At 37.4% G+C, this 27448-nt stretch overlaps 1 protein-coding gene across 2 annotated transcripts in view; it reads right to left on the bottom strand.

The window, feature by feature from the left end:
* The window catches only part of LOC114248379 (T-box transcription factor TBX20), a 42333-nt gene that overhangs the window by 2683 nt on the left and 12202 nt on the right, over window positions 1-27448 (bottom strand). For both annotated transcript variants that reach the window (XM_089740352.1, XM_089740353.1), the window contains exons 3-4: window positions 9725-9998; window positions 9284-9448 (exon numbers count right to left, since the gene is read on the bottom strand). In XM_089740352.1, coding sequence (XP_089596478.1) covers window positions 9284-9448; window positions 9725-9998 — 439 coding nt within the window. The remainder of the gene's footprint in view (window positions 1-9283; window positions 9449-9724; window positions 9999-27448) is intronic.

Genomic DNA, 27448 nt, shown 5'->3' with positions numbered 1-27448 from the left:
TATTTTATATCTTCGAGAGCAGATAGTGTGATAAAACCCAGGCAAATTGTTATATTGTTTTAATTTTGAAGTGACGGCCTACCTAGTTTTAAGCAGGTACTGGAATTCCCAACCCTTATATAATTACAGGTCAACATCTTCCACTACCCTTCGAACCGAAATATAAGATTTCTTAGAGATAGAGACAGGCAGGGGGTTGGTACCTACCAGTGTCCATTTAGAACGCTCTGTATTAGTTCATTGTCCAGTAGCCGAGATATTGCGATCGATCCAACAACAAATTCAACGTCAAACTACAAAATGTATTCCAAGTTGACACAATAATGTTTCTATGACAATCATTCGTTAATAGGATATTTAGTCCACTGAGTTTCACGCCGGATCTTCTCAGTGGATCGCGTTTCCGATCCGGTGGTAGATTCTGCGAAGCACTGTTCTTGCTAAGGCCAGTGTTAGCAACACTCCCGGCTTAAGTCCCGTGACCTCACCTACCCGTCAAGGAGAAGCTGAAATAGCCTCTCAAGGCTATCAGTATAGGTAGGGAAAAAAAAGGAAAAAAAGGGCAGATAAACAACTTTATTTTTTAATTGGATATTCATCGCCATCTCAAAGCTACATCGTCTTATCTACTTGGCTAATCTGTATCATATTATGAAACATTTTATTTGAAAAGCGTGTTACCAATTAATTTTAATAAAATCCAGTACGAAAAAGTCATTGCTCTCATAATGCAAATATTTGATTTAATATCGACACAAGGTGTTAAAAATATGTTTGGGAGAGTGAAGCAGTCGATGAAAAATCGCCCCCTCGCTGAGTGGCGGCGCTCCCGCTGTGGCTCCACAATTTGTGCATAATATTTACGATAAAGCCTTCCTCGGAAACGAGTCATCATTAAACAGTGTCCGCTCGTCTAATAACCCAACGGATTAAACCGATGCTCACACTAATTTCACCGTCTTCTTGGCAGCTTTACGAAGGGGTCCGAGAAGGTGTAAATTTTTTATATACATTTACGCAATAAACAAGTGATCAAGGGAATGTTTGTGCGGATCTATCGTCGCGTTCATTCGCTGACGATAATTACTTGTCGATTGAGTTCGCTCTCCGCCGTCAGCTCTACCTGTCTGACACCTACACGGTGCCAAATTGCTCATTGTTCGACTAATTCACACTAAGCACCTATATAATAAGTAGGACTATGAACTCTGACAGATTTCGTATTACAACTGGACAGGTAGACTTATAAGTCTATGCAGTTTCAATGTAATAGGCACTTATTGCCAGAACGATAACTGTATTCAAAACAGTTGTAAATTTGATTTTATATTTATTACGCGTGGCTTGGATTGCGTAAATCAAGAGAGTTCTTATAAATTCCATTGTACCGACAATTAACTTCTTAATTTCTGTTGAAGATATTTATGCGTGCGTTTGATGTGGTTCATTGGAGGCGCGTTAATCTATGAAACGTCTTGATAAATATGTCCGGAGCTAAGTTGTTCTGCTTCAAAAGAGCATAATAAAAATTACGATATATTGACCGAGCCGTCACGTGTCTTCAGTTTCTCGTGAATAATTCCTCAAATAACGTGTCACACAGTGACAAATGATTTAAAAAATATGTTACAAGGAAACAAGACAGACGGTTTGTTCTATTGATGATTATTTTGAAGACGCAGACAATTTACTTAATAATGTTACTGAGAAAGTTGCTTATACAATTTGTAATGTAAAATCTTACTAATTAAAACTGTTACGTTGACTATTTTAAATTAAAAACGCTTAGAAAACATGTCCATCATTCTTATTTGTGTACCGAAACAACCGGAGGGTTGAGGGTCATGTGATGTCAACTATTTAAGCTTGCACGCCCTTTTCAAGACCACTATTGACTTCAATCATAGTTGTACTCTCTCGCGCCTGCGCATCACGTAATGACAACTCCAACATCCACGACTGGTAGCTGACGTATCATACATAATGCATGCACTGCGTTCGAACGCCCTCTAATTGTTTTCAACGTTCCATATTTGTTATTTAAATTTAGTTCTCTTAACCTATACCGGTCTTGATCGACACGCAGACAATAGCCCGGAGACGAAATAACACAAAACTATTAGAACGTTTCCATAGTGAAGGAAATACTATACTGCTAGTGACGTTTATTAAATGATGATGATATTAATTTATTCCTAATGGGAAAGGCAAAGGACTTTAGTCCATACAGCCAGGTCTTGTTCTTGGTAATAAATAGAGAATTTTGGTAGTTTTAAAGGCCGAAGCCACGTCTTCATTGTTCTTGATCGTAAAGCCGAAACCATGTCTTATGTTATTGTGACGTTTATTAGATTTAGTACAAACACACAAGAACGAGGCGTGTCAAAACAAGCTAATTTAAGTATCAACAAACGTTCTCCTTGGGCGGCGGCGTCGGCTGCCGTACACTGACAACATTAAAGGCGCCATAATGACATTATTCCCGGTCGGGAAACAAAAAAGAAATCCTTACAAAAAGGCGTCAAGGAGAACGAGCACCGCGCACGAAATGCCGCTCTAATTATTTGGGCGGTGATGTATTGTTTATGGAAGTCTCACACATGATTCGCAGCCGCATCGATTGCGATGAGCAAAAACTTGTCTGCAGCTTTATGTGTATCGTGCTAGCTGAATTAAAATAGTGTAAGAAAAAAATAGTTTATTGTAAAAATAGCGTGGGGTGCATGGTATTGATAATATCCTGAAAAGCACCCCACGCTTTTTTACAATAAAATCATTTTTTCTTACACTATTTTTAATTTAAATTTATTAAGATTTATTTTCTATTTTTTAATTGGATGTTGTATAAAAGCGCATTTTGTTACTTTTTTTAAACTATTATTTATTTTTCATTTTTTAGTTGAATTTCAATTTATTCAATATTTTTTTTTAATATTGAATTGTCATCGCTCCTTAATAAGTATACCAAATTTCGAGTTAATCCGACGTTTTGAAGAGAGTCAAAATCATATTCAAAGATCCCGTTACAAACATACATACGTCTGAAGCTAATAAAAGCGTATTAAAATATACAATTATTTCTACTAATATTATTCAAATTCAATATCTATGTTAAGGTAGGTCAAAACGTATGCTATCCGAACCGACAATCATTTATAGAGGTAGACATGTGCGTACAAATCGTAATAAATTAATTAAGAGCGATGTAAACATCAGAGATAGGAACGTGACGGGGTACAGTCACCAGAATAAATTAATATATGTCACGTTAGCGCTCGGGCGGGAGAGAAGCGCATTGATTGATACGCGACTAAGAACGAACCACGCTACCGATGTACTCATTACTATTAACATTTTTTATTGTTTCAAGAATTTATATCGTTTTGAGTCTTATGCTTCAAGAGTGCTTTCGTAAAAAGAAGTATGTTCACGAGTGCTCACAGTTGGTTATTTATTATTGTTATGTTGTCAATAAATTAAAACGAAGTTATTGTTGAAAGAAGAATTTTGCTATATTACAAAAAACCAGACGATGTCCCATCTTGTTGTGTCTTTAAAGCGGTTAGTTGCCCTCGATTAAGAAAAATAGTATTATTATTCGCCAATAGATGTCGGGAAGAGTTGATTATTGAAAACACGAATAAAACAACATTTTCTGAAAATAAATCGTAGGTAGATCGATTTATCGCTCCCGAAACTCCCTGTATACTAAATTTTATAAAAATCGTTGGAGCCGTTTCCGAGATTCAGATTATATAATTATATATATACAAGAATTGCTCGTTTAAAGGCATATAAGATATGCTTTATATAATTGTATTTCATTATAAAACGCTTTGAATTATTTGGTTAACCTTAGATATATTTACTTTATATTTGAAGTTTGTAATCTTTTGCGGTAAAGATAAATTAGGTTGATTTTAAAAGTGAATTACAAATATGTGACGAATTGTGTATCTATAACCACTGCACTGCCTTCTATAAACACAGTGCTTTAGTCTATGGTAAACAAAAAGCCCGCCAAAAACTAAAATATGTCAAAATTGTACTCGCAAATATTTTATTGTTTAAGTTGTAAATAATATTATAAAATTTCAGATATAACTGAATATTTATCTGCGTTCTTTGATTGAAAATCCACACTGACAATAATATTGATTTGTTTTAAAAGTGCTTGTAATAGGTATAGCTCTTCCACACGATACCGCGACTATGGCGATATAGCTTCCATAAAATTTTACGTTATTTTTTTAATTTACTATCTTTATTTGGTTCATATAAAATAAGTTTGTCACGTTTGCGATAATTCTGTTAGCCGGAGAGGGTTACATAAACGCGTGCTGTAAGACACGCTTACAAAGATTCTCCGCAACGACCTACAGCTGCGATCTGCTTCCAGTAAACGAAGCTTTATGGACAATAATTCGCAAGCACGAAGTAATGAACACTGCATGTGGCAACACCGGTCCTGAGGGTGTTAATAATCTCAATATTCCCAGAAGTACGCGGCGTCGATCTTAAATTGGCGAGCTTATTTGCTTATTGAACGCAATACGGATATAATGCAGTCTCTAGTGAAATAATTACTGGATATTTTTTGGGGGACGAATTGCTTTAAGTAGGTATCGATTTTAATAAGTGTCCTTATTCAAATCGATACCGTTTAATTATTCACTGTAATTAATATAATGCTTTTAATACTGTAAGTCCATAATTGTATCTAGAATATATCATTTAAGTGCTCATATATTATCATCTTCATCTAGAATTTCGATCAACCTCAGACTGTCGCTGATTGTTCCCATCGAGAATATAAGTGAGATTGCGTGCAAATTATATAAATCTTCAGCCACTTGTGTAACTATTTTAATTAGCATTCTACACATCCACATCGCAGACTATGAATCGTTTATGTCGCCCGTGCCACTGGCTGGATTGTGTCTCTGTTCAGTCTGCTAAGTAGATCCCGGATCGGTCCTACGGTTACTATGAGATCCACTTTGCACTCGTGTCCGTAATTCTGACTGTAAATTCGGAACAGTATAGAATAAGCTATTTCCCACATTTCCGATTAAAATGCCGTTTTCAACGAACGCCAGTTGGTTTGGATCGGTTTCGAACTGGAATTTGATGGACTGTAGGTAAATGTCAGTTTTGCGAACGTGACATTTAGTATTCTAAAAAGTTTTTAATTACTAAGTAGTCGTTTAAATACTATATATGATCTTCTCTTATTATGTACCAATGCATTTTTTTTTCGAAATGATTTTCAATCATATATTTTAGTGTACAAACATGTCATTTGAGGTATCAATTAAAACTTAATTCCAAAATATTTTGTTGGTGTTTGAATGCGTAGACGCAATAAATTTGGGGAGGCCGCACACGATGGCGCTGCGTGACGTCACACCTCCAGTGATCGATGGCAAACAAGAACGAGAGAGCAACAACACGTTAACGATTAAATTGAACGTACTAAAGCGAGACACGCGCTCAATAAATAATTCCATCTTAAATTATTTTAAATCCAATCCTAACTACTCTTTAGGAAGTACATTGACTCCTTGTATTTTTGACTAATATTAGTTTCGTATTAAAGGGATTTGTTTTGATTTCTGATAAATAAAAAACTTTTTTTTAAATTGAGTGGATTTGCAGTTACATGTACCTAATAATGAAATATGCAGGAAACCAAGACTACTTACCATTAAAATATGTGGCTTAAAGTATCATGTATCTATTATGCATCAGATATACTATTTACTATTTATCTTTTGTTATTATGCAAAATCTTGCAAATCATCTGTAACACTGCCTAAAAGTAATCAATCATTGTTTTTATAAAAGACGTTTGCAATTGCTCTTTTAGTAATTTTGCGAATGGTCCTTTCATCCAAATCCATATTTTTTGGGCAAAGACACACACATATAAACAGCCGATAAACATGATTTTATTTTCATGAACGGGTAAAAAACAAAAACACAAAACTTTCGTTCCTACGTGTTCGAAAACATAAAATAACAAAGTTATAAATTAACAAATTTTAATGTTTAAGATTGTATTGAAAAGAGTGTATCGATTGGTGAGCATGAAGACGAAGAATGGAACAGTGGTGCAGCGCGCGGGAGGGACTCTGACACCTGACCGAAGCCATTTTGGCCCGTGAAATATGTTTATTTGTCATGGCTGCCTTTTGTTATTGAAATTGTGTTTGCCTTTACTCCTTCATTATATTGTTCGATTATACTCTCATGGAACTCGTTTGTGGACGCTCAATGTGAGAATAGCTTCGGAGATTTTAGAATATTGATTGTTGATACTGAGAAATGAGATATAAATTTCAATTAAGCGCCCATTGAATGTGTTTGCGTGTATATGTGACTGAGAATACGCAGTTATTTTCGTGATTATCTCCTCAAACGACGTTACAGGGCGTCGTACAGTGACCAACAAAACAATTGACAGCGTTTTCCAATTTCGTCATTATTATTTTTTTGTTATATAATTTCAGTCAAGTCACCCATCACAAGATATAAATACGCTGCAAAAATATTACTATAAAGTCAAAACACGATGAAACTCTTCAAATGTAATATAAAAAACGGGTATGGTCGCTATCTGCGAGTTTTTATTCGAGACACGTCCTCGACGGGCCGATCGATCAAAACAAATTCACAAGTCATCGGCTAATAAAAAAATGCATTGTGCGCAATAATAAGGACGAGCAAACTCTAACAAACATTGTCGCCTCGCTGTGAGACGAATTCCGGACAAAGGGTTTCATAGGATCCGAGTCCGGTGACAATGGCCTAGTGGGTGTAAGATTTTAAATATTGAAACAGGTCGCGCGCTCTCCCTGGAAAACGCCCCGCGGCGCGCGCGCGGCGTCGCACTGTCTCACACCGCGATTCACATACAAAAAACACTATTCACATTTTTTATAAGATCCCTTATCGCTTATATCAACGTTACGATATGATAAAGCATCAATAATGATGTTTCATTCCACGCAAGAAAAGACGCGCGCGCATGAAAATTCGTTGACATTTTTAAGCCGTTGTTTTCGATCGAGAGCAACGCGTTGCCGAGACCGCTCTGTTCAAATTATGCGCGTTTTTGTTACCTTGATCGTTTTTTAGGCTAAGCTATGCGGGAACCTATAAGTCAACTTTGAGAGCCGGCATAGACGCGCAGGTGCAAACATGCTAAGTGTATTCTTATTGTTGTAAGGGATTGGGTTATCAGTGACACTATCTCCGCCGTTCGACAAATGTTTGGGCTGTCAGAGGTGTGACGTCAGCCAAAACGAGTCAAGTCACCCAATCGCTGACTGCCTCTCGATCGAAATTTAGTAAGAATCGTTGTATTTTGTTTTGTACAAATCTAGAACAACATCATTGAATTCAGAAAGTTCGTGTATATTACGACGCGCATCTATCTGATAACAGAAGCTATGGAGGACAGTGTCAGCGGCTAGCAACAGTAAATCTAGTAACGTGTTAGAATCAATAGAAATCACTGAGCTTCGGCCCCGGGGAGTCATCCATTACTGGCTGCGAAGGTGGAAGCTAGGTACGGCCGATAGCTCTATGCGTCGTTGAGGTTAATTTATGATGCCACTCCAATATCGGAATATCGGTTTATCGATGCCGAAAAACTATGCAAAAATAAAGATTTGCACGTTTATAAACAATGATATGTTAAAAGTCATTTTTTATGGGATTTTATGACCTGGTAACTAAGACCTTTAGGTCAAGTTTAATTTTAATTTTAATAAAAACTTTTTTATATGAAAAATGATATTATGAAATGAAATGAAGTTGATCAATATGAAACATTGGATCAAATGAAATGAAATGAAATGAAAACGAAATGTAATGAAATGAGATGATATGGAATGAAATATTATAATCTCAGTAAAGTGGTGTTCATTTACTGAGACTTCTTCAATGGACTTTTTGGAGGTTTTTGGAGGATCCCGAGAAGTTAGTTACGTTCAGTGGCTTTGTTTCATTTTCCCACGTTTGTGCACTTTCCTACATTCGTCACCAAGAAAACTGTTCGAGCGCCTGAAGTAAGGTTATGTCAATTAAGAAAAAGCGACATTAAAACGTAAAGCTTTAATTATGTCTACGTCTCACGAAAACCGAACAAAATACTAAAATGCTTACGTTCTTGATACATTATTTTAACTACGAACTATTATGAAATTTAAATGACGCCGTACTAACATGAAAGCCGAGACATCTAATTAACGAACAAATAAAGATTTATGTACCGCGCTGTCGATATAAAGTAACGTTTCCTTTATGAACATCAAAACGTCCTAATTATTTTACAACGGGAGATGAAACAAAACGAGAAACTCGGAGACGCCCAAACGCTCTTGTGACAGAGAATTAATTGCGCGTGGCGACACATGCGGCGGAGGCTGGGGCACTCTCTCGGCGGGCTCACGAGCGGAGCGAGATACCAATCTATCTATAACTTACAACTTATGAATAAGCACTTGCAGTTAGAGCGAACTGTTTTTATTTTTTCATACGAAAAACGGATCGCTATCTTGAAATACCGTATTTTTCTCCTGAAGAAATATTAAATTTCTCAAATGGTAATTCGTAATTTTTTTTAATAAGATATGTAGGTTTTTTTTGCTTAGATGGATGGACGAGCTCACAGCCCACCTGGTGTTAAGTGGTTGCACCTTGCGATATAAGTTCTAAGGTCTCAGGTATAGTTACAATGGCAGCCCCACCCTTCAAACCGAAACGCAGTACTGCTTCACGGCTTCTGCCGTGGCTTAGCGGGGTGGTGGTACCTACCCGTGCGGACTCACAAGAGGTCCTACCACCAATAATAAAAGGTATTTGTATTTGAACATTAAGCATAGAAAAAATCCCTGATATGTTAGTGGACACTGATGTCGAACGACTATCGTCTAGTTTATATTTATAGCTCGGCTGAAAACTTAAATCGTCACCGCGATGCACGCGTCAGACGCACTGTCCGTCTGTCGTCAGCGTCGCCCGCGTGTGGCCGCCTGATACACAAAAAATTGTGTGTCACCTCCCTTTGTTCAGACTGGACATACCTTTCAGCGAGATGCAATTAGTGTGGCAGAAATAGCAACCGTCGATAGTCGACAGACGAAGCTATGCGATTTCGAACAGTAGACTCTCTGATCTATTTTAGAAATCAAATGATAGAAATAAGAACGAGTCTCGTGATGCCAAATAAACCGCTTTCAACCATGGCCGGTGCCAAATCACATCGGATACTCACGAGCTGGTTCTGGTACGCTGTGACAGCCGTGAAGACGCATTCGGGAAATATGAAGGTCTTGAATTCTTCTTGTTCGAGATCGGTGATGGGCGCGTTGACGGCGCCCTCTCGTCGGAGCACCAAGTGAATCCGAGGCTGATATTTGTGCATCGAATTTAGTACTAACTGTAACAAAACAACAAGTTATTTATATGTGTTACGTATATTGCAATTTTACGAAAATCAGAAACTAAATGTACTACTTAATGCCCTATTAACTAGAAATGATTTCGCGTTTCGTATTTTCCCCGTATTCTCCTTCTCGATATTAGGACGATTATCAAGTATCCAGTACGAGTCTGCCTATGTTGGATCTATAAGATTTTGGGGTTTAGGTACTAAATGTATTTCGATCACGACTTACGGGTTCGCTTTGGTTATAAAATTGTGGCATTTGCATACCTGTCCGTTTTTGTCCATTTCGTTGTTGGTGAGTTTGACCTTCTCGAAGGAGACGACCTGCTTGCGGAGCTGGTCGCCGGAGAAGGGCGAGTCGGGATGCGGGTAGAGCCGCGCGGGCGCTGGCGGGTCTGCCTTGCCGGCGACGAGCCACGAGGAGCGGTGGTACGCGTACCGGTAGCGTTTGCCGTCCACCGGCACCACGTCCAGCAGCACGCCGTACCGCGCCTCCGCCCGGCAGCCGGCGAACGACACGCGCACCGTCGGAAACATTCGCCTTTAAACAACATAAAGCATGACATTACGTAAGATCTCAACTATTTTTTGGAACAAAGTTCTTTAGATGCGGAGGGGTACCCTAACCGGGAAAAAACGTCCGTAACGTAAGGTTTTTATTAATAATGCACACAGTGTACGACTTAACTTTGTAATAACGTACAAAAAATATCATATTTGTTTATCATTCATTGATCACGATCTCAGAGGCACGTTTCCAAATGACCGTGGGTTGTTGCGAAACCTCCAGTTTTATTTTCTTTATACCTCGAATAGAACTTTAAATTAATATTTGTATAATAAGGAACTTCGTTCCTATCCGGTGTCCCACGACAACACACATCTTTTTTTTTATTGCTTAGATGGGTGGACGAGCTCACAGCCAACCTGATCTTAAGTGGTTACTGGAGCCCATAGACATCTACAACGTAAATGCGCCACCCACCTTGAGACATAAGTTCTAAGGTCTCAGTATAGTTACAACGGCTGCCCCGCCCTTCAAACCGAAACGCATTACTGTTTCACGGCAGAAATAGGCAGGGTGGTGGTACCTACCCGCGCGGACTCAGTAAGTAACTAACAGAACAATCCTCGGTGTTCATAGCTCAGATGTAATTCGTCGTCGAAGAATTATCAAACAGTAAGCTATTCAACGTGTTTTATAAAATTTGAAAAAGCGACGTAAGCGTTATTCCTTATCCCGCTAAGGTCGGTATAGTTGTAAATTTTTTATTATTTCTCATAATAAAATTATCGCCTTCCCCATTGCATTGTTATGTCAAAGCGTATATTTTCACATTAACGCAATTATTCGACAATTACTTGGTTGAACTGAGGCTATCGCTTTGTGAGGTGACCGTCGCGAATCGTCTTTCCCTCATTAAGGCCAGCACTTGGATTTCATATCGCAGGTTATCGCCGGTACCTAATTAGCACTCAAGTGCTCGTAAACAATTACAATTCATATTACCGCTTCGGCAATACCTAAAACCCTTTTATCCGCGCACTAATTAGTTGTTTTGCTCTGAAATATTTTGTAAATCAATATCGACCGGAATATACTTAATCAAGGCAGTGTGTGTCAAAAAAACTACGATTTTTTTAAATCATTAATGTGGTATCCCCACTGATTTTAGTTAATTTTACCATGAATTAACGGTGATTCTATTATAAAAAAATTATCTCTTTTATTAGTTTTTAGGTAGATTGGGACTTGGTGAATTGTAATACCGCCTAGATATTTTAAAAATGTTCTCGGCATATTGGAGCATTAGTTTTAATACTAAACTGGAAATAACAGTGGTATCTTCCCTATGGTTTTTACCCTATTCGCAGGTAGCCTAAGGGCCTATTTCAGCTACGCCCGGACGGGTAGGTGAGTTTACGGGCTCAGCCTGACAGAATTTACTAACACTAGCCCTAGCAAGAGCAGTGCTTCGCAGGATCTATCACCAAATCAGAATCGCGACCCACTGAGAAGATCTGGCGAGAAACTCATTAGGCTGTATCTATAGGTTGAATTCCCTGTATAATAATATGATATTGTTATTACTAAATTGTGTTTTAAAGATAGGCAAGTAAGGAAGAGAGTGAATGTAGAGGGTACGTCTCATCTCTATATCGCAAGCGAGCTCTCTACTGGCAGTGACGTAATAAATACTATATACGAAGAAATATCATTTTAAATAAAAAATACTCTTAGATTCAGATTATAAAATTTCTAACAACATAAAATTTTTAACATTTCTACATTCTTAATTAATTCTACATCTGATTAGTTCTACATCCACTGGTACAGATTAGTCTAAGCCTTTAGAGTTGATAGTAAGTATGCTATATTCTACTTCTGGTGTTTAAAATGACTTTCAAACTTTTTTTATATTTGTGCACAGATAAATAAATCGATTACCTACCTGTCAAATTTATCTCTTTTTTTACCTCCAATAAAATATTCTAATACATAATTGTATAATATGATAAAAGAATAAATACCAATTATTTCTGTTATAAATTGCTTTAGGAGATATGTAATATTCATTTTAATAAAAAAAACTATATTTATTTCCAACTAGCTTTGGGTTGATGTAGTTGTGTTCAAAATGACAAGTCGGCGCGAGGGTCGGCGTATGTTCTTATATCTACTTCCCCTCCACAAGTAAATTGTCAGCAATAATATATGTTTAAGTAAAAATAATAAAAACCTATAACCGAGCTGACGATTAGGGCTGAATTTACGTTACGCATTTTCGTGATTGGAAGAGAACTGGGAACCGGCAGAGTGTGTTATGCCACGCAATTTTGATCCTAAACGACCGTGCTCGTTCCCCTCCTTAACGGAGACATTCTTTAATGTCTCATGTTGGAGAAAGATGAATGGGTACACATTTTTGTAGAGGTGTATGTTTTTGTTCACTGACTGACATTACTTGCGGTCGTTTGACGTAATAGCACCTATTACCATCCTATACTATTGCGGCTTCCTGCTGTTATTCTTAAGAACAACGCAATTGCGTATTAGTTTGTGGCCGACGAAAATAATTAAAAACACACACACGAACCGACTTTGGTACCAAACTTGCCATTCGTAAAAAAAAAGGATGAGTCGTTATAATAATAAAAGTAAAAATTCGTGACAAAAAACATTAACTATAATAAACTCGTTGTGCGGAGAAAGGAGTGTCACAAAAACCGTTGTCGGTAGCAGGCGCGTGAAACACTATCTTCCAATCGACACAAAAATGGTAGTCATTGAGGCGGCGAGAACGGAAATAACGTTTATTTAGTTGTAACCTGAGACGCTTCGTCTATTGGCCTCTCACTTTTTGTCCACATCGAGGCTCGATCTATGTGCCCATGAATAACGGCTTCACAATTCGCCATCGTACGCCGGTGCTTGCGCAATGCGTAACCGGAATTCGGCTTCTGACCCGCGTAACATCACAACAACGCTCATAACAAATGCCAGGAGACCACCCAAACGGCTTAAGGTTAGGCACAGCCATTATGATTTACAATACCGTTCTGATTAAGTCGATTTCTCCTAGAAACTTTAATGCCCCGGCGTACAATAAATGGTACGTGGAATGTTTAACAAAAGCTAAATTGCAAAATGGCCACGACGACGTTCGCTTCTAATGATTTTACAAGATGGAGTGAAGACGAAAATAAGAATACCATTAATAAGATTTATGCGCGTTTAGTTGTGGTCGCGCGCGTCGATTTGTGCGGAGCTCCTTATAGCATCTACGAGGCTGCATGCGTCCACAGAACGAGCAATTGCACGCATGCGTTAATGGCGACACTCGGCGCAGCGCGGGATATATTGCCGCAATGATATATGGCCACCGGCGTCGTCTATCATTCTACCACCCAAAAGTTAGCGGAAAACTGTCCGAGAACAAAAAGACGTTGAGACACTTTAATGAGCAGATACCGAAGACAGAAATAAAGGCCATGAGCTTACAATACCGCTTTGTTCTTACGACATTGTTGAAAGGGATATAAATGGAACGAAATCACAAAGAGTATCCATTGAAATTTTGTAAATTCGTAAATTCAAAAATAGATCGTGATATTGTTGTCTGTTCTCATGAATATTATTCACGTCATTACGGATCATCCCGATCCATTAAGGGTGCTTTTAGACACCACAAGCACCGGTCACCGTTTTAACCCATAGACACAGCAAATTGAGTTTCTCGCCGGGCTGAAGTGAGGGGCTCGCCGGGAAACTGGGTTTCTGCGGTAGGCAGCGGCTTGGCTCTGCCCCTGGCATTGCTGAAGTCCATGGGCGACGGTAACCACTCACCATCAGGTGGGCCGTATGCCCGTCTGCCTACAAAGGCAAACAAAAAAAAAAAAAAATTCTCAGTTGGTCGCGTTCCCGATCCGGTGGTAGATTCTGCGAAGCACTGCTCTTGCTAGGGTCAATGTTAGCAACTCTCCGGTTTGAGCCCCGTGAGCTCACCTACACACGTTAGAGTGAAGCTGAAATAGCCTCTCAAGGCTATCAGCATAGGTAGGAAAAAAAGGAATGTTTCCAAATTTAAGCTTGAATACTGAAGTGATTAAATACGTGTAGCTAAGGCGTAAAATTAGTAGGTGTTGGGAGTTAAACGAGCGCGAAGAGTTAGCAGCAGTGCACGAACGCATGTCGTCTTAATTAGAGATGCGCGATGCGGGGTGCAAAGCCGTCCATCATTGTTTCCTCCGACCACGCATTAATTGATGGATAATAGTGCTATGGATCATAACAGTTTTATCGAGCGTACATCCTCATGTCTTAGTCTTTAGTTCTGCAAGTTAACGCTCGTTTTTTCAGTAACACCATAAAACATATTAGAGTCAATAGATGAAACTTGTAATAGATCAATTCATTAATACGAAATTTGTAAAAAAAAAACTACAACTATGTTTTTTTTTTATTGCCTAGATATGTGGACGAGCTCACAGCCCACCTGGTGTTAAGTGGTTACTGGAACCCATAGACATCTACAACGTAAATGCGCCACACACCTTGAGATATAAGTTCTTAGGTCTCAGTATAGTTACAACGGCTGCCCTACCGTTCAAACCGAAACGCATTACTGCTTCACGGCAGAAATAGGCGGGGCGGTGGTACCTACCCGTGCGGACTCACAAGAGGTCCTACCACCAGTAATTACGCAAATTATAATTTTGCGGGTTTGATTTTTATTACACGATGTTATTCCTTTACCGTGGAAGTCAATCGTGAACAATTGTTAAGTGCGTATTTCATTAGAAAAATTGGTACCCGCCTGCGGGATTCGAACACCGTTGCATCGCTATGTACGAATGCACCAGACGTCTTATCCTTTAGGCCACAGCGACTTCAAAAGTAAATTTTAAGTAGTAGTAAGTAAATTTTAGAAAACGTAATTTACCATAATTTATTATAAACTACGCTATGTATCCATTATGCAAATCATATGAAGTATAGAAGTTTGATCTAGAAACTTCGAAACTATGCACAAACAGGTAAACAAAATGTGATTGATTAATACAAATCATTGCTCACTGCACACTATTAGAGGTCTGTTATCAAGTTGTGATTAGGGCCCGTCGTGCAGCCAATCCCTGCTCTCCACCGTCTAATTATACAGGGAAATGCTTTATTAATAGCAATTATACCCGGCCGCCATATTGCAAACGCGATTTAATTAACTGAATACGTTGATTAGACACAGATGGCGTGAGATTGCGAATCGCGACTCAGCCCTCATTAGCGTACTTTTGACGGTGGCCATTCGATTCATTGTTTAGTCCAATCTATTCTAAAAATCGTTTCATATCATAAAAACAAGGTCGTTTATTTAAATCGAATTTCAATTGTATAATTATTACTGTATTTAGTTTTTATGTTTAGATACGGTGTTGGAATAAATTACTGGAAGAAGTAATAGCAATATTTGATTATTGTCTTTGTATAGATGGGTGAACGAGCACACGGCCTATCTGACGTTCAGTGGTTATCGGAACTAATATTACCATTAATAGAGTCACACGCCTTGAAGTCGAAGTCTCATGTTATATAGCATAACGGCTGTACCACCCTTCAAACTAACGCATGACTGCGTCACACGATGGCTTCAAATATATTGATAAAGTTTGATTCATATTATTACTCTACTATCCTAAAAGACCTACATAGGGTAGCGTCGATAATTTTTTTGTCCCCACCTTATCTCACTAGGTAGGGTCGGCACAGTGAGTTTTTCTTTTCCATTCGCCTCTATCAGCGGTCTTCTCAACACTCACTCCTCTTTCATTCATATCGTCATTCACACACTCCGCCCATGTCTTCTTCAGTCGACCTCTTCTCCCCCTACCTTGCATTACCATCTCCTAGTCAGATACATATCCTCTCTGCGCCAAGTACTTATTTCTTTCATAAAAGTGGCGCCTGTCTGCGGGATTTGAACACAGGCAGCTGTCGGACCGCTTGTTACAAGTGCAGCGAGCATCTTATCGTTCAGGCCACGACGACTTCTACTCGATATTAACAGTTAGTATATTGAAAACTTAATTTCCGTAACGGAAAATAAATACGTTTTGTTAAGTAAAATCGAATCAGTATTGATTATTAGAAATTATTTATGCGCGGGACACACGACACGGTATTATTACGATACTTGTCCTCACAGAGATGAGGCACAGTCGGTCATTACAGCGAATTAGCGGCAATTCAAAGCCCGTTTCTGAACTAAGTGATTTCTGCATAGGTAATCCCCGCGAACAATCCGTGTCGGTGGCCAATGAATATTTCATGAACGATAATGACGCATTTATCTTGATTTTTCATAGTTAACTATCGATTAACAGATCACCGCTAGTTAAACGCTACAAGAAGCAGATAGTGCTCAGCCACTCACGCTATATTTTCCTTTTAATTCGCATTATTAAATAATAATAAAAAAATCGTTTTTATTAAAAATGATTCGGTGTTCAACTTCGGAATTATTGTATTTTTTGTTGTTTTAATTATATAATCGTCATAATTAGTAGGACGAGCTGTTGGGCTGACTGTTTTAGATAAACTGTATTGCGATAAATGTGCCTGAGTTTAAAAAGTAAATCTTTGTAGGTTTATCTCTGCAGATATGTTACTTTGTGTTCCACGGGTAGTGCCATGAGTTCTTTTTTTATTGTATCTTCACACTCACTCTGCTTTCACATTGCGTCTCCAAAGATTTTACACCGTACCAACTTAATCTTAAACTCTCCTTGTTCATTCTTTTCGGTATGAATAGTATTTCTTCAACCACAAATTTGAAATGATTGTTACGGTTGAACAAAACGATTCCAATTTCATACCAATCTGCATTTATGTAGATAAATACCCAACTATACAAAAAACAAAATTGAAGGAATCGTTTTGTTCTTGGTCTATAATTATTAGTGTAAAAGAGAGCAAGACAAATGTCGAGTGATCTGATCCAGAACTTGAGATCTTTGGACTAATGAGTAAGAGTAACAGTAAGAGACTATGGTGTCGTATTCGTCACGGTTGTCATCGCGTGACAGATTCCCCGATGCGGGCATCACATATAGATGTCATCCGACGTGACGATCACGACACGGTCACGACTCGTCACATTTTACGATATGACTCCGTTTGAAACACTAAACTGCGTCTTGCAATATTCTCAAATAGTAACGCTGAAGATAGTAAAACTAATCGCCAATTCGTTTCGTGACTAACCTCATGAGATGTTTCAGTATTTAAAAGATGTTTTGCATTAAAACGTTCTAATCAACGGCTGAGTTAAAGATACGAAAAGATTTTAACAAAATTATATCATAATTTAAGACACGGGAACAAATAAAGGAATTGTGAATGAATTTTGTTGATCCATAATTGTAACGGTTTGAAAAATAGTTGTGGTATTTTCCAATAGGCCGTAGTTGAATGTGTCTTTCAATTATAAGCTGTGGTGTGTTTTTGTTAATTTGTCCTGCGTTACATTGCGACGGAGCAATAATTCGTACGCACTTAATGCAGCTAATTTCTCGTTCCAAACAAAGCCGTGTTTGACTACACTGGGCATGGAATTTGAATATAAATAAAAATGCGGGGCATATCAAGTTCACAAAAACCATCCCCTTAATGTTTTGCCTTAACTTTTATACTGGCGATTTTGGAAATAGATTGGCAAGCGTAATCATGAGCGAGATAAAATATTTACTTATTTCAAGGCTATACAAATATATTAAGTTAAGGCTCGGAGTACACCTTACTAGTATTTTTACACTACTACTAGGTCCTTTACAATGAAATGCGCCGCAAAAAATAACGTTTACTTTTTCGAAGCTTATCTTACGAGGAGTAAATTTCATAGCCCGTATTATATCTATGAAATAGAACACACGGCGCAGTGTGTGGCGTAATATTAAAATTTTAATATTTCAGTCGCAGCTCGAGTGTGGATCACGACGGAAAAGGGCGTATCAGCAACTCCGACGTCTGATTGACATGATGACAAATGAACGCACATAGACCCGCCGGATCAATGCAAACGTTCTGAATCCGTTCTATACATGTAGACAGATCTTTTGCCATGTACTAAAATTAAATTAACCACTAAATATAATTTCAACAATATTACGAGCAAGAGCTTTGCGTTTCGATAGAGTTTACACGTGTTTACATGGAGTTAATAAACGACTTAAGCTAAGAATGAAACACACAAAAAAAATGTCATCATGTTACTCTCGGCATCGGAGCATTCTTTGTTTATGGGAGAAAGTGTAAGAGATTAATGTGAATTAGAGGCACCTAATGAGCACAGGGGCGTGGTTGGGCGGCTACGGCGCTGCGTGAAATATCGTCATCTTGGGAGGTCCGGATTAGGCACCGCGTCAAATTTTCGACACTCGCACGATTTTGTCAATCCGATTGATTAATATCTGTGTCGGGCCGGCCTAGACGCGAGATCTCCGATAAGGGGCCACTGCTCGGTGTGGAGCCGTCATACAGACGAATCACGCCAAAAAAATAACCTGATGGAATCGCTTTTTGTATGTGCTTCTCTCAAGTCTTCGAGCGATGTTGTCTACGCTTTATAATATAATAGCGGACCCGGCTAACTTTGTTCCGCCACACGGTTTGTTTTAAACCGGTCAACTTCAAAATTTTTTTAGGGACTTTATGTCCTGTTAACTAAGACCTTTAGGTCAAGTCTTATTTTAGTTTATATTATTATTTTTATGAAAAATGATAATATGGAGTGAAATGAAATGAAGATGATTAGTTTGAGATATTAATCAACTGGGATGAAATTAAATGAAATGAGATGAGATGATATAGGATGAAATAGAATCTCAGTAAAATGGTGGTCATTTACCAACTTCAAAATTCTACTATACCTAATTAACCATAGAATATAATAATATTACGTTTAGCTGTCAGTTGCGTTTTGTTATACCACGTTTTATGTCACATCCCACGGAAATGTGTTAAAAAGTATCCTATGTCCTTCTCCTGGTTATAAGCTAGCTCCTCACCAATTTCTAGCCAAATCAGTTCAGCCGTTCTTGAGTTATAAATAGTGTAACTAGCACGATTTTCTTTTATATATATAAGAATTAAAATTAGCAAGAAAAACAAAATATGAATACGTAATTAAATAGTAAGTTTTCAAAATATATACCTACATATGGTAGAACAAATATATGCGACGTGCGTATCAAACAAAACATTTTTACAATGCATTACCAGACCAGGCCATTAGTTCACAGCAGATGTTGAGTGCAAGTATTTATTACTGGCGACGTAATTAGTGAATTTAAACAAATAATACTTGTGTGTGTGCAAATATAATTACATATGTAGGTAGTACCTAGTGAAGTAATGACACATTGAATTGAATTACTGCTTGTCTTTGTTCATGTGCTTAACGGAAATTCGGTATGAGACATTTCATGTACATTTGTATAGTGTAAAAGAGAATTAATTTCTAACCGACTGTTCTCAATGGCGAAACTGTATTCGGAACAATGATGAATGAATTCTGAATGACGATAAATGAAAAAAAAACATTCATTTCGATTTTCATTTTTTTTATACTATTCTGTCGTACTGTATTGATACATTTAGATTTTTTTAGCTTTAAATAGTAAGTCGGTATCGATTCGTCTGGTGTTTAAAATAGACCCGAAAACGTCAATACCGCGACTCAATTTGAAACTAGTTGGTTCTAATTGCAAACGAAAACAGAACTGATTACCGGTAGGTATTAAAGGAGTGATCCAAGTAAAATGAACGGAAAGTGAGAAAGAAGTAGAGCTAAACCAAAAACCTGCCCATAATTAAAGAAACTAGTGGTCCTGCAGTAGTCGAAATACGACTATAATTAATTGAAATTATAAGTTTCAACATTATTATGGTTCTATTGTTACAGATTTCGCCAAGACTACACTATAGACAAATACTCGTAATATTAAAGATAAACAATACTAACCTATTCTTAATTTGACTACAGACTTTAAGCAATAACAAAAGTTTGACAATAAACAAAGAGTATATGTGTGTGTTTCAAATACATAGCAGTGTGTATAAATGTATTTTTTATTGATTTAATGTATCTTTTATGTATTATTTTAAAAAAATATTAGCATTGTGCACTTCTTCTCTTCATTCTCTATAAGTGTGGAAAATTTCATACTCTTCCGTCCGCGCAATTTTCGTAAAAGGGATACAAAGTTTTTGCTTCACGTATTATTAGATAGATACCATGTAAGAATATTTCCAAAAATTTAAATATTTTCAAATATTTAACTTACATTATGTATAATAAATTCCACAGATTTTGCGCGCAAAAACTTAAATTCCTGTAACACATGCAAGCTGCGTTAAATTGGGATTGTTTTGTTTTTATTCGGTTGGTTCGCGCTAATGGTGTCGCCTTGCACACCGAACGACGCTGGAACACGCTCAAACTTCTTTCTTTCTTTTTTTTTGTACCGTTTTATTTTTGTTGTATGTCCGATATTATTGATCGAAATAATATAAAGAATAAAAAAAGAACGTATAGTCAATGCGGATTTAGACTCTTTCCTTAAAAAATAATAATACTTTACTAGTGGCCCCGCACTAGTCGAAATTCGACTATAGTTAACTGAAATTATAAGTTTAAACGTTATTATGGTTCTATTGTCAAACACTATTATGATCCGATAATATAATCACAGTATTCGCCAAAACTGCACTATAGATCAATAATATTAAAGACAAACAATATTAATTTATTCTCAATTCGACCACAGACTTTAAACAATAACAAAAGTTTCCCAATTGCAGTAAACAAAGAGTATATTTTCTTGAATGTGTTTTGTCAAATACATGGTAGTGTCTGTAACGTTTTCTTTATTGATTTAATGTATCTTTTATGCATTATTTTAAAGAAATATTAGCATTGTGCACTTCTTCTCTATATTCTCTATAGGTAAGTGTTTTTACTGGTGGTAGGACCCCTTGTGAGTCCGCGCGGGTGGGTACCACCACCCTGCCTATTTCTGCCGTGAAGCAGTAATGCGTTTCGGTTTGAAGGGTGGGGCAGCCGTTGTAACTATACTTGAGACCTTAGAACTTATATCTCAAGGTGGGTGGCGCATTTACGTTGTAGATGTCTATGGGCTCCAGTAACCACTTAACATCAGGTGGACTGCGAGCTCGTCCACCCATCTAAGCAATAAAAAATAAATAAAAAAAAGTGTGGAAAATTTCATACTCCTCCGTCCGCGCAATTTTCGTAAAAAGGGATACAAAGTTTATGCTTCACGTATTAATATATAGATTAATAATACTTTATGTATCTACATACATAATTTTTGAATGTTTTTTAGCCCTTTTAGCTTTTGACTGCCGATCTAACTTAGTCGGTTGGCTAAATGGTCTTCAATAATCATCTCAATTTTCCAGAGAAGTCATGTCCGGCGATCTCGTTTCATTCCCTCAATTTCCATTGGACGCTTTTACAAATACTAAACGACCATGATTACACATTATTACAGTCTAAATACTGGTGGGACAGGGAGAAAAGGCAGTGCTGTCTCTTTTTAGTGCGAAATTATCATAGGTTCTGTTTGAAGAACCTTTCGATTGTTATTGATGTGATTAATGTAATATAGAACAAACGGGCGATTTAGATGCCACAGCTCATCTTGAGTCATGAGGTCGATGTCTCAATTGCTTTGGAATAATGGTGGAACAGAGGACTGTATGCTATGATAGGATGTTTAATTTTCGCTAACCACGCTTTTTCCCACTTCAGGTTTCTAAAGAGCCTTGAAGTATTCTAATTAAAACCCGTGTTTCAAATGTAACATTACGGAACACGTTCGCAAAGTAAGCAAGTACATATGTGTTAGAACCTGTGAGCTTCTGCCAACAAATCTTAGCTCGAGGCGTAGACTTAAGAAGTTTCACGAGTCGACACCGAAATCAGAAACTTAAGCGACGTGTATTACAGAACATTCATTTATTTACCACTGGAATTTCAGGGCACATCATACTTCAAAATTACGCAAATAATTACATTATTTCTCTGCTTTGTTCAATAGTTTATATGTTGAAATCTTTCCGCAAGCGGTCAAGGTGATGTTGATTATAATCATTCTCGTTTCTCTATGGTTTTCGAATAAAGTATTTGGTCACAAAACCGTTCTGACTATTTCTGTAGCAAGAAATTCACGCGTCCCGTGTAAATTGACTTTGACGCGGCATTTAGGACGCGGTGTCTATAAACTACAGTAACCAAATAACACCTGATACGCTGTGAGCTTATCTACCGTAAAAAACCTTATTAAAACTAACTACTTATTTAAACTTGTACATCGTAAATTAAGGAGTAGTTTATATGAATTTTTCTACATTACTTATTATTTCTCTGTAGGTAAATGACGCGACATTTAGGACGCGGTGTCTATAAACTACAGTAACGATAACAGTAAGGATAACGAATACCATCTGATACGCCGTGAGCTTATCTACCGTAAAAAACTTTTTAAAACTAACTACTTATTTAAACTTGTACATCGTAAATTAAGGAGTAGTTCATATGAATTTTTCTACATTACTTAACTAATATTTCTCAGTACATATTTTAAAAATAATGTGAAGTGTTTTTCGCTTCATCGTATAGGTACCTTCTCTGGAGATTATTAATGTAACATCCTCACGTTCGCAAGCATGTTCAGTTCGTTGATCTATATAAGACATAATGTGCTTGAGTTAGGTATGTGAACGTCTTGTCGGGACGTGCCCTGTGGCTGCGGCTGCTAATGTCGTCAGTTGTCGTGGCCAGAGCTGGGCGGTTACGAATAGGGTTGACGTTTCATTCGCTTCTTTTTTGTAAATAGCTATCGAAATGTGAAAATATATGACTTTACTGCTGATAGGGCACCACCCCGCTTATTTTGAAGTCGTCGTAGCCTAAAGGATAATACGTCCGGTGCATTCGTATCTAGCGATGCAACGGTGTTCGAATCCCGCAGTCCGGTACCAATTTTTCTAATGAAAAACGTACTCAACAAACGTTCACGATTTGACTTCCACAGTGAAGGAATAACATCGTGTAATAAAAATCAAACCCACAAAATTATAATTTTTAGAAATTATATGACTCAGGGAAAATCGCGCAGTGTGAGTGTCGACTAATTTATGCCTTCGCATGGATCTATAATGTTATTTTACAACTCAATCGAAAAGTGGTATCACCAAAACAAAAGGTTTATGCATTAATTGTTATAAATTGTATTTGTTCTATGGTTCCGTAGTAAAACCCAAGAGAGCTCCTCTGTACCAAACTATTACTAATTTATAAAAATGATAGATTTGTTGAAATTAGTCGTGTATAGCTAATCGTACTGTGCAGGTGCAGTGACAAAAACCTTCCTTGATGTGTTAACATAAACTACACCAAATTCAATCACCATTTTAATGGTTCGGGAACGAATAAAGAGCAAACACACAAACAAACATTTATATTTGCATTATTAAGAACATAAGAGGCATGATTATAGGTATATTATTATGTGGTATAATTATCTATGCAACGCTATTTACACAATAGTTTTACAGTTTTTAATTGGTGGTAGGACCACTTGTGAGTCCACACGGGTAGGTACCACCACCACCCTACCTATTTCTGCCGTGAAGCAATAATGCGTTTCGGTTTGAAGGGTGGGGCAGCCGTTGTAACTTTACTGGGACCTTAGAACTTATGACTTTTTTTATTGCCCTTGGACGCAGACGAGTGTACGGCCCACCTGATGGTGAGTGGTTACCGTCGCCCATGGACTTCAGCAATGCCAGGGGCAGAGCCAAGCCGCAGCTTACAGCTGAACTGCCTACCGCAGACTCAGGGTCGGTGGCGGCGTTTGCGTTGTAAATGTCTATGGGCGCCGGTAACCGCTTAACATCAGGTGGACTCTGAGCTCGTCCACCCATCTATGCAATAAAAAAAAGCGCGATGTGATTGACCTTTACTTTTTTACTTTAGATTACTTTAAGAAATGAGGTCCGAATTTTATATGCGAAGCAATAACGACAAGCTAGTTTAAACTATTACTAGAAATTTAGGTGAGAGCTCCAATACTCAATACTTCTACTACAGAATAGTAATTGTAGTAAAAATTAGTATAGTAGTAGCTCGAGATCTCTGGGCTCGCATAATTTCCAATTGTCAGACCTGAGCAGTTATAATGTAAGATCTATAATAATTAAGAGCATGCAATAATTAACGTAGGTATGTTGACATCCCTATTTTAGAGATCACGTAGTGGCTGTTAAAACGCTAGACGTCAGCGTGGAGAGGGAAGGAGGAGGGTCGTGGAGCCATAATCGGCAAGAGGTTCTGTGATAATGTCGTGACCTATAAGATATCTCAAACTACGGGTCAAACTAGTTTAGAGATCTCATTTTGACAATCGCCTTATTGTCGATGTTCACCGTATTCCAAATTTTGGGGCAAATATTCTATCGACATAGGTAATATCTGGTTTAATTTATTTATAGGTACTCTAATGAAACAATAAAATAAGTTTCTGTGGTGTTAAGAGTAAGTAGCTTGAGGTTTTCTTTGAAAAAAATGAAAATCTACGAATCTGTTTTTTAAATTTGCTTGATAGGTGACATTAAAATGAGCTCTAATTTCATTAGCATTATTATAACTTACTACATATTCTAAATTGAAAGCAGTCGTAACAAGAGAATAAACCTAGTAAAAATTTGACAGAGATATGTTAATTTCTACAGTGTCTTTAATTGTTTCTTTTTTTAATATTAACTGCTTATTGAAACAAGCGCGTATTTTTCAGATAAATACAAAAATCATCGAAAATAATCTCTGTTTCTAATCAATTTCTATACTTGTAGTCTTCGAATTCGTATACTAAACTATTAAGTAACTCTATTAAGAATTTAGTATAAAAGAAAAGGTTCAATTGTTTTTAGTTTTTTATTTCTAACTAGCTGACCCGGCAGACTTCGTGGTGCCTCAATCGATAAATAAAAGACCCAAAACTTTTGTATAAAATAAACTCAAAACAAATAAAAAGGAATCGGTCCGATGGGGGACAAATCAAAGGAAAACAAAATTGTTATTTTTATTTAATACCTAGCATTTTCATATTTATCTAAACCTTTTAAACCTTCTCTGGAATTCCACAAATAATTCAAGACCAAAATTAGCCAAATCGGTTCAGCCGTTCTCGAATTTTAGCGAGACTAACGAACAGCAATTCATTTTTATATATAGAGGAGATACCTGCTTAATATATTAGAAGCAGTTAAAAAACTCAAGAGTTCATATTTAATGATTTTTTTGGTTCCACATACAGTGTAATAGTGTACATATGTAACCTTATGAATAAATTTTATATATGAGTTAGTATTCACGGTTTGTTTTTTGCTCAGCGTATTGGATGGCTACCTTAAGTCAACAGCACAAAGCGACGGGTCTCAACTCCGTATTTAAACATTTTCCGCGTACTTGCTTCCATAAATTAGCTACCGCGAAGGCGCGGTATAAATACCACCACCGCACAGCCCTATTCGCTCATTACCTACTAATAGATTTACTTGAGGGCTTCCTGTAAATTAACGACATGGTTGGCAAACGTCAACATTGTCCACTATATGTATCGCAGCTTTGTCGATCTATCGATATTTAAAGGGCTGGATAAATTCAAAAAATCTTTTTTAGATGAAAAAAATTGTCATTTGTTTAATAAGCGCCTTGTTGAGTAAAACAACAATTATCAAAAATGGAAATTACCACCACCAGTCGATGTTTCCCAGACATGTTTCTGTATAAAACTTCTTCGAATACCGCCTATGATTAAAGTAGGCGTCAAAACAGCACACAAAGGGTGGTTGTACCGGAAGAGAACGACAAAAATTAAAAGTTTCCTCAAAACAAAACAACAGCTGTCATATTAAACCGTCAAAGTAAAGATTACAAATGAAATATTCACGGTGAAAGCGGGCCTCAACCCGTGGTTATGTAAATAAGTGGCCACGAAAATGTACATAATTAGTTTACACGTTTTCTCGAGCAGTTCTACCACCCTAGACCCGGAGGCATATTGCCCTCTGGCAAGCATGGGGGGTCGCGCGGGGACGAGATTAGCTCACGATATCCTCGCTACATTTGTAAACTCGTGCATTTACATGAATCACACATCTATAACGACCTGTATTCGAATAAGCTGCATGTGTTCTATTCGCATAACCTAGATAGCCGAGAAAGATAGGGCTGTGCTTATAAATAAATAAGGGAAAATTAAAAACGGCCAGTAATTTCCATTATTCCATTACAATTCGATTTTCGAAATAAAATAACAGAAAGGGTTCGCTCTCAACTTGTAATTTTCCGGTATAATTACACGTCTTGGAACTTTTCATATCGTACATTCGATGAGTGAGTGATTAGGGCGTTCTTTGTAACAGACACAAAGAACCGTCGACATAAAATAGAATTTATTGTTGAATGAAATTGGTAATTTATATATATCACAATATCTCTAATAAGATGTAAGAATATAGTAAAGTGAATTGTGAATTAGCAACAAAAGGCGCGTTTAGTAGTGGGTGGTGTCACCGCGCCGACTTGTTCTGGATACGTTGTTGTACGTGGCAGCCCTGAGAGCTCCTTAATTCTTTTGTCGTTTTCAGCCCGCCAAGTACAGCGTTTGCCGTTTGCATACATTTTCACTGCTCCCCGAAGCCGAGGTCTCCGGGAGCGCTCCGTTCCCGTCTTTCACGAATAAAATTAATGTCAGCAGCGTGACACCAACTGAATTTAAGCCTAATAAGATATTTATAAAGAAATTTCCGATTCAGTAGCAAAGTTCAAAATTTGACTCCGTCTCCGCAAAGAGTTGGTAGCGTTTTCAATTTAAACTTTTGTATAAGTTAAATAACGCGAGAGCTTCGGGCAACTCGATTCATTTGATGTTTTAGGGAAATTAACTTTTGAATTTGAAAGACACCACGGCTTAGTAGGTAATGCCGTGTTGAAGTTATGATTTCTATTAATACTCGATTTTGTAATTATAACTTTTGGAATTGCACAAAATTTTGTTATAATTTTCTTTCTGCGTTTGTATATCTAAGCAGAAAAATATAGCAATTGAAATTGAGCAAAAAGGAATTTTTATTACTTTAGTATGTAAACTAGACTAACGAGTAGTGTATAAGAATCTGCAAATAGAAAACAAAAAACAGCTCAATATCTTCTGTCCACTTTTTTTTATATATAACTATTTTCGAGATTTAACGTTTTATCAATAGAATATAAATATACTCTTATATGATGATGTGAGGCGACTATACACGATTCCGATCCGGTAGTAGATTCATTCGCGATGCAGATACTTTTGAGTTGTTAGGTCTCCTTCGGAGGCGCTCGGGTAGTTGTTAGCAAATCC

This window comes from Bombyx mandarina, chromosome 04, assembly GCF_030267445.1.
Source record: "Bombyx mandarina strain Sakado chromosome 04, ASM3026744v2".
Taxonomy (NCBI): Eukaryota; Metazoa; Arthropoda; class Insecta; order Lepidoptera; family Bombycidae; genus Bombyx; species Bombyx mandarina.
The sequence above is the reverse complement of the archived record's forward strand: the minus strand, read 5'-3'. Positions and strand labels throughout refer to the sequence as shown.